General features: G+C 40.0%; 1 protein-coding gene across 3 annotated transcripts; it reads left to right on the top strand.

Moving 5' to 3' along the window:
• The first annotated feature begins 632 nt into the window (after positions 1–632).
• Positions 633–11,338, top strand: txndc16 (thioredoxin domain containing 16). 3 transcript variants are annotated; one of them, XM_038295921.1, is made up of 20 exons: positions 633–827; positions 2,744–2,921; positions 3,969–4,051; positions 4,133–4,206; positions 4,450–4,524; positions 4,768–4,889; positions 5,003–5,093; positions 5,180–5,348; positions 5,431–5,600; positions 5,699–5,759; positions 6,116–6,245; positions 6,352–6,498; positions 6,580–6,639; positions 7,110–7,308; positions 8,727–8,863; positions 9,064–9,148; positions 9,364–9,505; positions 9,935–10,122; positions 10,224–10,414; positions 10,821–11,338. In XM_038295921.1, exons 2-20 carry the CDS (start codon positions 2,768–2,770, stop codon positions 11,003–11,005), a joined length of 2,463 nt encoding a protein of 820 aa, XP_038151849.1. In that variant the 5' UTR covers positions 633–827; positions 2,744–2,767; the 3' UTR covers positions 11,006–11,338. The 3 variants fall into 3 exon arrangements, with proteins under 3 accessions (XP_038151849.1, XP_038151850.1, XP_038151851.1); XM_038295922.1 differs by lacking the exons at positions 633–827; positions 2,744–2,921; positions 3,969–4,051 and having other exon boundaries at positions 4,136–4,206; positions 4,450–4,550; XM_038295923.1 differs by lacking the exons at positions 633–827; positions 2,744–2,921; positions 3,969–4,051; positions 4,133–4,206 and having other exon boundaries at positions 4,450–4,528.
• Positions 11,339–12,511: the final 1,173 nt, after the last annotated feature.

Here is a 12,511-nt window from a genome sequence, read left to right as displayed (position 1 = left end):
CATTTCCGGTCAAAGAAAAAAGGTCACGCCCCCTGTTCCACTCTGCAATTCTATTGGCTGTTCCTGCAACCAGCCTCCACAAAAAATCAATGCCATTGCTTTTTAATGATGTCAGCTGTGAATGCGCAGGACCTGCTATTAAACATATTATTATATGTTTAATAAAACAACCAATGGTATTCTGGATTCATCAGGCGCAAAAAAGCAATAAGTGTTGTTTCTGGCAAGAAGCTTTGACAATTCGCAAGATGATAAGTAAAATCTAGGTTCTTTTTTGTCAGAACTTCAAAATAAGAGCTTACAGTTTCTCTATTCAAAAAGAAAAAGCCGAAGCCAAAAAAAGCAACTTTTCTTCTTTTATAAATAATTAATAGAAATTAATAACGAAATATAAGTCTTAGTGAATAAGTTTTAGCCACTAAAAATAGTAGCGTGTCAATTTTGTTTTGAAAGGATTACAGGAAACGATGCGATTACTGTTAACTTAACGTATTTTCCTCAAATCGTTGAGCATCTTGGTTTTAGTAGGTTTTGGCAGCGTTATTCGATTAGATTGACCAGGATTGACACTTGTAGCTGGTTATGTTTGCAGTTTGCTTCTATCATAAACGAGCTCCTTCCAGAATGCAACAAGTAGCCATGGGCTAGCTTACAGGCTGCTAATAGCCAATGAAGCTGTCGTTCGTGATAGCTGAGCTGAGGTTATCAGGAACCTCTTTAAGGTTTTTTTCTTAATAGAAAAGTAGAATGGCTTCTTCAAACTTTTCAATGACTTTTAAACTCTGACTCGACTTTTAAAGCGACCATCCCCAGCGTTTTCTTCTCAGGTAAAAACCAGGAGTTTCTTAACCCCCGAAATATATGAAGTTGGTGTCACTGTAGTAGGTTTTATGTATTTATGCAGAATCCTTATAGCGTCAGATATTTGAGTTTATTAAACCTCAAATTAGAGTCGCAAATTCACTGATAAATAATTTTTTGGATGAAGTGTGACTGATTCTTTCTCAACCGATTTACTGTTTTGTTTTGGTCATGGTTGCAAATCAAGCCCAAATCATTACTCCTCCGCCTCTATGCTTAACTATTAGTATTAGATGTAATTAAGCATGTGCTTGTACTTCTTTTTTATTTATTTTTATTTTTTTTTGTCAAACACCAGACAGTGTTTTATGGCTTAATATCTCTACTTCTTTCTTGGTGCCTAAAATAGGACTTAGACAAACTTTATTGTGAATTTTGAATGCCCAGAATGCATACAAAACGAAATGTTGTTCCATACAGTTTATGATGTAATCGGATTACCATTGAAATAAAATAACACAATCTAAAAAGTAGCAGTGATGACTATTAAATGTTGATTGGGCTTACACTGGAGGTCTTCAACAGGGGGGTCCACAGAGGTACTGCATGGGGGTCGCAAAAGTTTTGGTTGATTATACGTTTTTTTCATTTTTATATTCCCCCCTGCATTTTTTTCTAATTGAAATGTCTTTAAATAAACATTAACATGAATTCAACACACTGTAGTAAACAGATAAATGGAGGCAGAAGATGTCTTTCAGTCATCAATGCACACATTCAGCGACACACAGGAGCTCTTTCAAGCTGGGCACCGTTTCATTCACAACACCTGTCCCATCAACCAGGAATCAGAATCAGAAATACTTTAATAATCCCAGGGAGAAATTACTTTCATTACATTACTTCATATGTAATAGAGTGACTATAGAACTAGTTTGATAGAACACTATTTTATACTATATATAATTAGGGGTCCCCCACTTCATCTCACCATCAGTTTGGGGGTCCTTGGCCTGGAAAACATTGAAGACCCCTGGCCTACACAAACTATTTATATTTTAAACTTATATCTGTCTGTTAATTCCCCATACCATTTATGATTAAATAATCAGATTCTTTCACAATATTCATATAAAAAAAAAAAAGTCAGCTGTTGGAACGGACCTGTCCCTGTGCCGGGTGCAACAGCTCTTAGAGACGGTTCTAACATGTCCATCCATTCATTTAACAAACCAGCTCCCTTTTTTTTGTGTTAATGAGCGTATTATTCAGATAATTTGTACTTTATAAAAACTTAATGGAAAAAATAAACCGCAAATCTGTGCTCTCTAAAAAATACAAAAAAAAAAAACATGCATACCAAAATGAAACATGGACATTTTAAAAACTTTTTCAAATACTACTTTTAAAACAACATATTTAAATGTTAATGACAACAGAAGAGCACACTTATCCGAAATATCTGTTAAACTTTCTTCAAAGTTCCACATACATATAGATATATACATATAGCTGTGGAATCTTTTGCACATCCATCACTACAGCTGTTCAAAAGGATTTTAGAACATGCTAACCATGTAATGAACCAACCAAAGTGATCCAGACAATTAAACCAAACAGACTATTAATTAATTCATAAAAATGCTTTGGACAGTATGACAAAAAATGCACCACATGAATAAATTTACACCTCAAAAAACCCTTTTCCCAATGAATCATGATGATTTTTAAAATCTATTATGTTCTGCTGATTAGAGGGAGCTTCATAAGCATTTGCAGTCTCCCCTATATTTCCAGACATCTGATTGTTTAAATTCATATTCTGTTAAGGAATAATAAAACTTTTTCCTGCCATCCTATCATTCTAGTTTAGCATTGAAAGCTCTATTTGTTCTCCCAGTGATACAATAATCCTTTTTATATCTTTGCCACTCTGTATTAGCTCTCCTGGGTGCAGTATTTCAGGATGTGGCCTTGTATTGCTGTCGTCCTGCTGTGGATCCGGTCAGCAGGAGGCACAGAAAAGGCCAATACGTCGAACCATATTGAATACACAGCTGCCGATTTCTACGAAAGGCTGCTGTCCGGGAAGATGATGTTCCTCTATTTTGAGCAACGAGGTAAGCACGCATTTCTGTTAGCAAAACACAGGCGATCACAGTGTTTATTTTTAGGTAAAATACAGTTCAAACAGCTTTAAGTGCATTGAAAACATTTCATATCCACCAGGGCTCTCTCATAGTCAGAAAAGAATCCGATTATTACAGTTTTCATATAAAATCACAGTGAATAAATGGTGATCACATGACTGACCTCTTTTTAAGACACTGTCAAGATCATATCTAAAGGTTCTTAAAGGAATAGTACACCCAAAACATGATTAGCCTTCATTTTCTACTCACCCCCATGCTGAACAACACTCTGGAGTACGTTTTTGATATCTCAAATTTACTCGAAACGAAGTCATTTAGAATGTTTTTAGAGCATAAACAGTAGTGTATAGGATTTCCTGAAAGCGCGCGCCTGCGAGTTCACGACGCTACAGAAACCGCGGCAGACCAAACCAGATGAAAGTGCGCATTCAGCTCGGCAAAGAACTCATGCTCTTCCTCAACACTGAAGTCCTCAGACATTTTTCTTTCGTTGTTTCTTTCTTTGCACAGGTAAACAGCACATTTCTTCTTCTACGCTTGCATTATTGGCAGAGCAGACGCTGAATGCGCACTTTCATCTGGTTTGGTCTGCCGGCTTCCGTAGCGTCGTGAACGCGCATGTGCGCGCTTTCAGGAAATCCTACACACTACTGTTTACGCTCTAAAAACATTCTAAATGACTTCGTTTCGAGTAAATTCTGGATGCTACCCACTCAGAACACTTGGAATACATTGGACGAGCAGTATGGAGGAATATTGACACGTTTTTTGTGGACTTTTATGGACCTTTCTGTCTCGGGCACCATAGACCTCCATTATTTGAATGTCAGCAGACAGCAAGAAGCCTCCCAGATCTCCAGATGCATTTGAGATATCAAAAAAGTACTCCAGAGTGTTGTTCAGCATGGGGGTGAGTAGAAAATGAAGGCTAATTATGTTTTGGGTGTACTATTCCTTTAATGTTGATTCAGTCAAACAGATCATAAAATCCTCCTTCTCCCCTTCCCCCTCCAGTGTCTCCCACCGTCTCTCTGTTCTTGTTGGAGCTAGAGAAGTCAGCCGAAGCTCTGCGGGATTATGGAATACAAGTCGGCAAGGTGACAGCGTGTTTTATCATGCTCCGCCTCTTATACATGTTAGCATAAAAGTACAAAAATAACATGAAGTTTTGCTTTCAGGTGAGCTGTAAGAAAGAGCCAGTTCAAAACTACTGCACAGGGGCAAAGCAACAGGAAATGGCATTTCTTTTCCGGTAGGTGGTGTACATGTAAGGTTATCAGAGCTGAATATAAATAAAGAGCATAAATCTGACTGGAAGCGACATGGAAGCTAAAGCATCTCTACCAATTTAAATTAAATCACTTAAGTTTAGTAGTTTTGAAAAGATCTATAAACCCATTTATGGAAGCAAAATACTCTCTTCAAAGTTACCTGCCTGCTGCATCCTATTGTACCTCTCTCTGTCTAATTGAGTCGTGTATGTTTGTGTTGGCAGAGGCGGCAAAGAGTTCTCTAGTTTCGGTTTGGACACCGTCTTTGATGTTAACTCCATAGTGGCTGAGGTCCTGTTGTGAGTAAGCACCTCTCTCTCCGGTGGTGAGATCCGTAGAGTCAATCATTTAAAATTATTCATAAACTGTCAGTATTTACCAACAGCTTTGACAATGAGGTTTTGCACCAGATGCTTTATGCAATTATTGTAATTATTCGTGCATATTTTAAATTAGATCATTTAAAGTCTGGACCTAAATCAAGTTGGGAATCTGTGTAATAAGCTGGTTGAGATACACCTCCAGGTCTCTTTGTCTTCCAGCGCCATTCTAGGTGATGAGGTGAGGTACGTCCACACAGATGCTGACCTGCTGGCCATGGAGAAGGCAGCCAAAGGGAAGAAGGACATGGTTCTCAGTTATGTGCGTAGTCTGGGAACACAGGGTGAGGATTTAAAGCTGTAAAATGGCCGCAGTGATTGTAATACCTGCTCTTAGCCTTCGGGGATTGTAAATGCAAACTGGATCTATTTATCTATCTACTGGTATGTTATTCAGAACACAGATCACTAATGGAGACAGCGTATGTTTACGGATCAAAATATCAGTTCATTCTCATAACTGGAGGTCCAGTATTAAAGCAACTAGGGTACGTCCTTCTCGTTTTTTTTTCTTCTCATGATAATAATTCGCTATTGGAGCCTAAGCGCTAACAGTGACGTGGTGTTTTGGTAGAGTGAACGAATCATCCCAGCTGTCCCAAGTGTGGTTCCTCCACTGTAGAGCCGATGACACCTCCATGACCCTGGTGACCTCTGAGCGCTGCCCGTCGACACGTATGAGGAAGGCCCTGTCCACTCTTAACCTGCACGCCTTCTTGCAGCATTTGGAGGCCCCGCTTGTGGTAAACAGGATCTGGTTATGGATTATGAATCAGAAAAAAAAAACATGGCATGGTTACCTGTTTTTATATTTCTCGCCATCAGTCTGAGGTGTACGTCGACCCTTCCTTGGTCCCGCCCCCACAGCTCCCCTACCAGCTGACGCCTCAGGTTTTCCTCTTTTCCCGCCCGGCGACTGCTCAACTTGACCGCGACATGGCCGCCGCTCTAGCCTGGAGGCTGCGAGGCGTCGCTCTGCTGCTGCTGGTGCACAGGTGTGCAGAACCTAAAGGAGCCGCGGGGAAAAAAACATTCATTATGTTGGGTTTGAGTTGATTTTAACAGGCTCTTTGTGTGCCGTTGTGCTTCCTAGGCAGAGCCCAGCAGTGAAGACCCCTGATAAGTACAACGCTGCCTATCGGCTGCCTGAGAAGGTATAAGTTCACACTCAACAATTTCAATGTTTATTTGTTGGCATACGTTTTTTTATTTAAATTTTTGATCATCTTTTATCTAAAAACAGTCAGAATTATACATGTAAAGCTCACTGCATCATCCAGACATCTCAGGAGTAATGATTAAACTCCTCAGCACCACAAGCAACAGATTTTAGATGGAATCATGTCTGTTTTTAAGCCAATATTTCTACTTCAAGTAAAAAATCCACAATGAAAACAAACTTAAAGATGCAGTTTTTTGTGTGTGCCCCTAATAGCCCCATATTAACATAATAATCACATCCAATATGTTAAAAATTCATTCCTGCTTGGGTGTTTTTTGTGCGTTTCAGAGTTCAGAGGTGAAATATTTGACCTTGCACAGCTTCGATGAAGTATTGACGCTCTTCACAAAGCAGGAGGAAGCAGAGCAGGGGGAGGAAGAGGATGATCATGTAGATGAAGATGAAGAATCCCATTTAGGTTAGAAGATTGAGTAGATGTTTTTTTCTCCGAGAGATCAAATATAAGGTTGAGGAGTAGAATAAGAGGATTAACAGAGAACCGCTGTGTGAATGTGTGTCCCCAGGTGAACTGGATGATGAAGTCGCTGCAGAGGTCTATAAAAACCGAGCACACCTCCACGACATGGATTCAGTCACTCAGCTAACTTCACACAACTTCCACAATGAAATTGCAGAAAGTAGCCTCACAGTGGCGCTGTTCTATCTCAAATGTAAGATCATTTTTTTTGCACATTATTGGTCTTGGTTTGTCAGTTGGTTGCACCATAACTCATTGTGGTTTTGACCACCAGGGGATGCTGTTTCAATGGATTTTCTCAGCTCTTTCATTGAAGTTGCAGAGAGACTTGAAGGTAAACAGCTAGGAACATATGCACAACAAAGATGGAAAGAGCTTTAATTTCCAGTTTATGCTTAAAAATGCAACTTTAGGGATATAAAGGCAAAAGTATAATTTGAGAGACTTCTTATTCATTTAATTGAAAGTTTCTGTTTATGATTGCATTGCAAAAGAACTTCCAACTTGGCTTTATCATGCCCTTTGCATGATGAAGCATGATGGTGGGAGCATCATGGTGTGGGTTTGCTTCTCTCACCATCGGATATCCTTAAAGGAAGCCTGTTGAAAGCTTCAGAAAATTACTTTGTAATTTATATCATGTTATCCCCCCAAAAAAAAAAACACCCTAGTTTGTGGCTTATGAGTTAAAAGGTTAAAGGATTATAAATAAATAAAGCAAACAATGCTCTAGAAAAGCCAAATTATGTTTCGTGTAACTTTAATTAACACAGAATTTAGTTTTTCAAAATGATATCTTTAAAGATTCCCATGTTGAGGACGTTCATATGTGTGTGGTGGACTGCGGCGAGTGGACTGACCTCTGCGCTGCTCAGCCTGGCATGGCCGTCCCGTTCCAACCAATCACAGCGTTCCCTAGCATTCTGCTAATGCGCCCTCACCAGTCGGCCCAGCACTACAGAGGAATGCTGACAGGGGAGGCTTTGCATCGCTTCATCATGATGTAAGATCCCTGGAAGACCTTCTGAATTTCTCACTTAAAACAATTGGAGTAAACAGATAAAATAACAGAAAGGACAATTTAGTTATTGATTTTACTCTGTACTCACAAACTCACAAATTTTGTATTTGATTAAAAGTTATGTCAGGTTTTTAGATTCATTTTGGGCATATTCTGTTGCGAGTATCACAGGGTCAAACTTTACGTAAAAGCTACACAAATGTTTAGTTTGATGAGTTTCTTATCTCATGCTATAGGGATGCACGATATTGGGATTTTGGCCGATATCCGATATGCCGATATTTTAAAACTCATGTAGCCGATAACCGATATCGATACCGATGTTAAAGCTGGACAAAAATAAGTAGTCATTGAAAATAGCAGTTTTGTTATCCATTTCTGACACTTTGAAAAATAATATACTCAAATATATTTTCATATGCTGATATGAAATTGATTTTAAAAACGCGGTATCGATCTATTTTACTTTCAAAATCTTGTGAAATTTCATCGTTCTGTTACAAACGCTCGTGATATTTTGCAAATTCTTGTTAGATTTTGTTAGTAAAATAGATCGATACCGCGTCAATATATCAACATATAAAAATATGGCAACATTTCGTGAATTTCGGGGGATTTCGTAGCATAACGTTGACATATAGCAATATTTCATTAGTAAAAGAGATTGATATGGTGTTTTTAAATGGCAATTTATCAGCATATGAAGATATTGTGATATTTTAATGTATCAATATATTTTCCCTCGTCTTTAGAAGTTTTTAAGTCTGTAAAAAAGAAGTTTTTGAGGAAGAAGAAGAAGTAGTATTTTTTTATTTTTTAGACTTTAGAAACAGGGGTGGCCGATGTCCGATATTCAGTTTTAAGGCCGATACCGATAGGGGGCCGATTATATCGTGCATCCCTATCATGCTATGCTATGCAGACGTTCAGTCTGCACTGATGAAAATTCCCTCAACTCCACTAGAGGAACTCTCAAAACGACTCGAAATAACAGCTGTCCAAACAATTTTTTTCCCGCTAAATGGGCTAATAGTGAGTTAACTACCATGAGGCATTCATAGAAAGCGTGTAGAACATTTAACTGTCATCATAAGATGGTCAGGGGCCTAGTTAGGATGAAAGGGAAATTATTTCACAGGGAAAAATAAGTTGCCCTGTTCTTCTTGAGAAAGGTACTGTATCCTCCTTCCCTTCCTTCCTTATTTATCAATTTCCTCCTCTGTGCTCTTCCCTAATCTCTTCCTTGTTCCTTTTTATATTCTTTCCTGTCTCCACTTGATTTTGAGTTTTGTGACATCCTACCATCTTTAAAGAAGAAAGTAGGAAACTTGTAGAAACTGGAAAATTAGCTTTACTCTTCATCATACATGTGTATTTGGTTTAACTTTTGTAACAAACAGGAGCCGTGAGGCGTCTCCTGTGCTACTGTCCACCAAGGAGGAAGTGACTTCCTTCCTTCAGGAGTCTCCTCACCCTGATCTAGCTGGTTACAGGCCGGACAGAGCCCTGGGACTGTTTAGGACTGACAGCCAATCAGGTGGGAGCCTGTGAACGCCCAATCATAACATACCAGTGCTATAGTTCATGATTACATTGATTTAAAATAAAACCGTATTTGTTTATATTCATGTAATTTAGATCAGGTAAAATGGTTTAACGCGCTTCTTCTGAATGTTTTGTCTCTGTTCGGTAGAATCTTAATAAAATCTAGTTCTGGTATTTTTCTCCCTCTCCCAGGTCTGTCTGTGTTCATTGAAGCAGCTAAGTCATTAAGAGGAGAGGTTCTGACAGGACTCCTAACTGACGTAGTGATGGAAGAATGGTACAAACTTTAAATTTATTCCATGTTTTTCTCTGTTTAAAGATCTTCTTTTTTAATTTTTTTTTTGCGCCGTTGTTCATCGTTTCTCTGAAGCTGCTGTTTGCGTTAAAGGTCAATCAGCTTCTTCAACAGACAAAGCATCATTTGGTTAATTATCGTAACAACAAAAGGGGAATATCATGGCTTCCAGAAGCAAATAAATGCCTACTCCACAGGGCTGCAGAGCATGCTGTGGACCCTCCTGCAGTTTTGTTGTTTCCCTCCTGGAGGGAACCTGCCAACCCTTCAGTGTTGCCAGTGGAGTCATCTTCTAAAGAGCTGCTGGCCCACATCTACTCTGCTCTGCTCCAACCTGTGGTATGTGTGTTCCTTAAAAATGATGCCTCTTTTGGAGCCTTTTATGACAGAAGGCATTTGTAGGGGCTTATCGTGGCGGACCACCTTCTGGGTGATTGGTTAGCGTTAAGATAAATCCACCCCAATGCTTCTGTTTTCACCTCAGTTGGCATTAAGCTCCCCTGTTCTTTCCGAGCATTACTTTTTGCCTCCTTTGAAGGCATATTTGCTGCTTACAGCTTTCTATTTGCTGCACCATCAGCTTTATGCTATAAAAGCTGATGGAACAGCTGCTTGATTCAGCCAAATCACTCATATAGAAACGAAAAACGTAGCAGAACGTCGTCAATTTACTGATGCTCGTGTTTTTCCACTATCATGCATATGACCGTTTTTGCAGATTCGGTTCTTTGGATTTAGCGTCTTATTCCAATTTTCTCCCCTCTTCAGCCTGAGGTGACTGTGGAAAGCCTGCCGTCCCTGATCTCCCTGGGTAAAGCTCTCCTTCTTCTCTTTGTGGGTGAAGAAGATGATGAGATTGGGCGGAGGCACAACCAGGCACTGGTGGAGGAGCTGGCAACAGTGGTGGAGCAGGGAGGCGCCAAGATGGAGCGATACCTGCCCTGCTGGATCCACCTGTACAGTTTCCATTAATTATATGCAAAAAAACAAACCACTTTATAATTTATTGTAATAAAACTGGAAAATAACACACAGATCTACTCTGTCTGTCTTTCAGTGGCCACACTCCAGCTGGTATGTCTGTTCTGGGGTCGTACCTGGGCTCTATGCCTCCACTTCCTGCCTTGGTGCTCACACATTTACCCAGTGGGGATGAAGTGTACCAGTATCCACCCAGTGCCCCTATACTGGGCTCCTCCGTGCTGCAGTGGCTGCAGAGAGTTGAGGATGGGATGGAATCACCTGCAGGTACTGCGCTGAATAGTGTGCGTCCCTGTCATTTGGGTGAAGGTGGGGGATGGGTGGAGTGAATCCTGATTAAAGGCATGGATCCACGAGGTTCAGTCAAATTGCATCAGATTTTTGCAAATTTTGCTGATTAATATCACCTCAACAGATTATGAAGAAATATTGTGGAGAAATTACTGACCGAAGGGACTTTAAAAACACTGGAAACAAACTTTGTAGTGGTGTAGTAAGCTTCTAAATGCCCCTTAGAAAAATTGGCACAGCACAGAAAAGTTATAGTGAGCATCAAATGCTCACTTTAGGTACTTTTGCATATCCTTTGATCTTGCCACCCTTTATGGTGAGTCACACTGTCCATATGAGAAACCGCCACCTTAATCCATTAGGCTTCATCGTGTCTCTGCAGGGATGCTGGGTGGTGACGGCTGGCCTCCTGCTTTTCAGTTCTACGACTTCCTGAAACTCATGGACATGCCGGAAACCGAGGAGGAAGTGGAGACGGAGGAAGTGGATGTCGAGGAACATTTGGTGACTAAAAGAATTCCAGACGACCAACTGGATATGAAAACTAAACTTCACTCTGAACTTTGACCTTTAAACGACACTACTGACTATTTACTGAAAGCATTATCAATAAGCGGTTATTAAGTTGTATACCAACCTTTCCTGCACTTGAGTGCATATTCTACAGGTGTTACCTTGAAGGTTTCTAAAGCGGCTGTTTCGTTTCCTGGAGTCTGTGGTTTTGCATTCACCGTGATGACAGCAGCTTTATCAGAAGGGGCTTACTTGAACGCTAAATGTCTCCTTTGATATACATCCTCTATGGTTAACCTCAGCTGCTAGTGGAAACTGTCAAACAGCTTAGTATTTTACATATATATATTTTTGTAATAATAAACAGGTACTATTTCTTCACATTTATAGTGGTTTTGATTTCATTTGCATCATTTACCATATTTCTTCTGCCAACACCTTCAGCTTTAAAATGTTTTCATTATGCTTCACTTTAGATGTAGCCACATAAAAAATGGATTCATCTGTCAAATAGGCATTACAGAGTTTTTATAAAATAAAATGGAGAACTGCAGCACTTCGCTCGTACTTGACGTCTTAGAATCTACAAAATCCATCTTGAGTATAAAGCTTTGACTGTTCTCTAGGTTGTACGCACACCTGCCGAACAGTGTGGGAACTCCTGCCTGAAGTAAGTAAAGGAAAATAGGCTAAAGGCTTCTAGATGCATCCGCGCTGAACTAATGAGGTGTTTAGTCTGCTTATCGAACTATGTTGTAAAGGGTCCATTAAAGAGGCTATCGGAAAGATATTTCAAAGTAAAAACTTACATGATGTATCTACTGAAATCATAAACAGATGTTTTAAAGATTTGATGTAGTTCTATCGATTTGCTTTTCTATAGTTCAGAAATCGATATTTAAATGTGTGTCTAAATGTATCTCTAATACCTGAATCTTAAATCTAAACCTTAAAAATCTGTCATAATCTGGCCTGTTTGCTCTCCTTTAATTAGTCATTCCTTTCACCTGTCATTTTCCCTCCCTGCCTCAATTGTAATTTATTGCTCTCACCTGTTTTCTCTTGGTTATATTCAGTTCAGCCTGAGCATTCAGTGCCAGATCATTACTTGTCTTTCTGTTAGTCTGTCTGTTCAGTTTTTGCCTTGGTTAATGTCCTGGATCCTAGCTGCCAGTGGAAAGAGGGTTTTTGTGCTTGTCTCGTCTGCTGATCGTCCACTGTTCCTCCCCCGCGGAGTCCTCTGGGTTTTTGGCTCTATGTGTGGGGAGATTCAGTTTTTATCTCAGTAAGCCTGGCTCCAGGGAGGAGACCAGTTTAAAGTCCTGCATCAAGTTCTGGTTCCACGTCCTGTCTCGGCTACCATCTTCCACTGGGTCTGCTCATCTGCACCTGATCTTTCGGACTCTGTCAGACTCTGAACCCGCCTGGGAGCTTGTGGATGCCTGGAAGTCTGGATCCTGTCACCTGTTCTGTTCCTGCCTGATCTGGACCCTGTTCCTGTCTGTACCTGTCTGCTCTGGATCCCTGACCAGGACCGGCTTCCAGCATGTCCTCTGGGGC

The sequence above is a fragment of the Cyprinodon tularosa genome, unplaced genomic scaffold (genome assembly GCF_016077235.1).
Source record: "Cyprinodon tularosa strain WSP-4 unplaced genomic scaffold, ASM1607723v1 ctg362, whole genome shotgun sequence".
Lineage (NCBI taxonomy): Eukaryota > Metazoa > Chordata > Actinopteri > Cyprinodontiformes > Cyprinodontidae > Cyprinodon > Cyprinodon tularosa.
Note: the sequence above shows the minus strand (reverse complement) of the source record. Positions and strands in the feature narration are given on the sequence as shown.

What these genes read in the sequence shown, in the direction of transcription:
- txndc16 (XM_038295921.1), top strand. Translation starts at nt 2,768, where the DNA reads ATGTGGCCTTGTATTGCTGTCGTCCTGCTGTGGATCCGGTCAGCAGGA. An exon ending in ATTTGGAGGCCCCGCTTGTG is followed by an intron (nt 5,349 to 5,430) that starts GTAAACAGGATC and finishes TCTCGCCATCAG; the next exon opens with TCTGAGGTGTACGTCGACCC. An exon ending in AGATGAAGAATCCCATTTAG is followed by an intron (nt 6,246 to 6,351) that starts GTTAGAAGATTG and finishes GTGTGTCCCCAG; the next exon opens with GTGAACTGGATGATGAAGTC.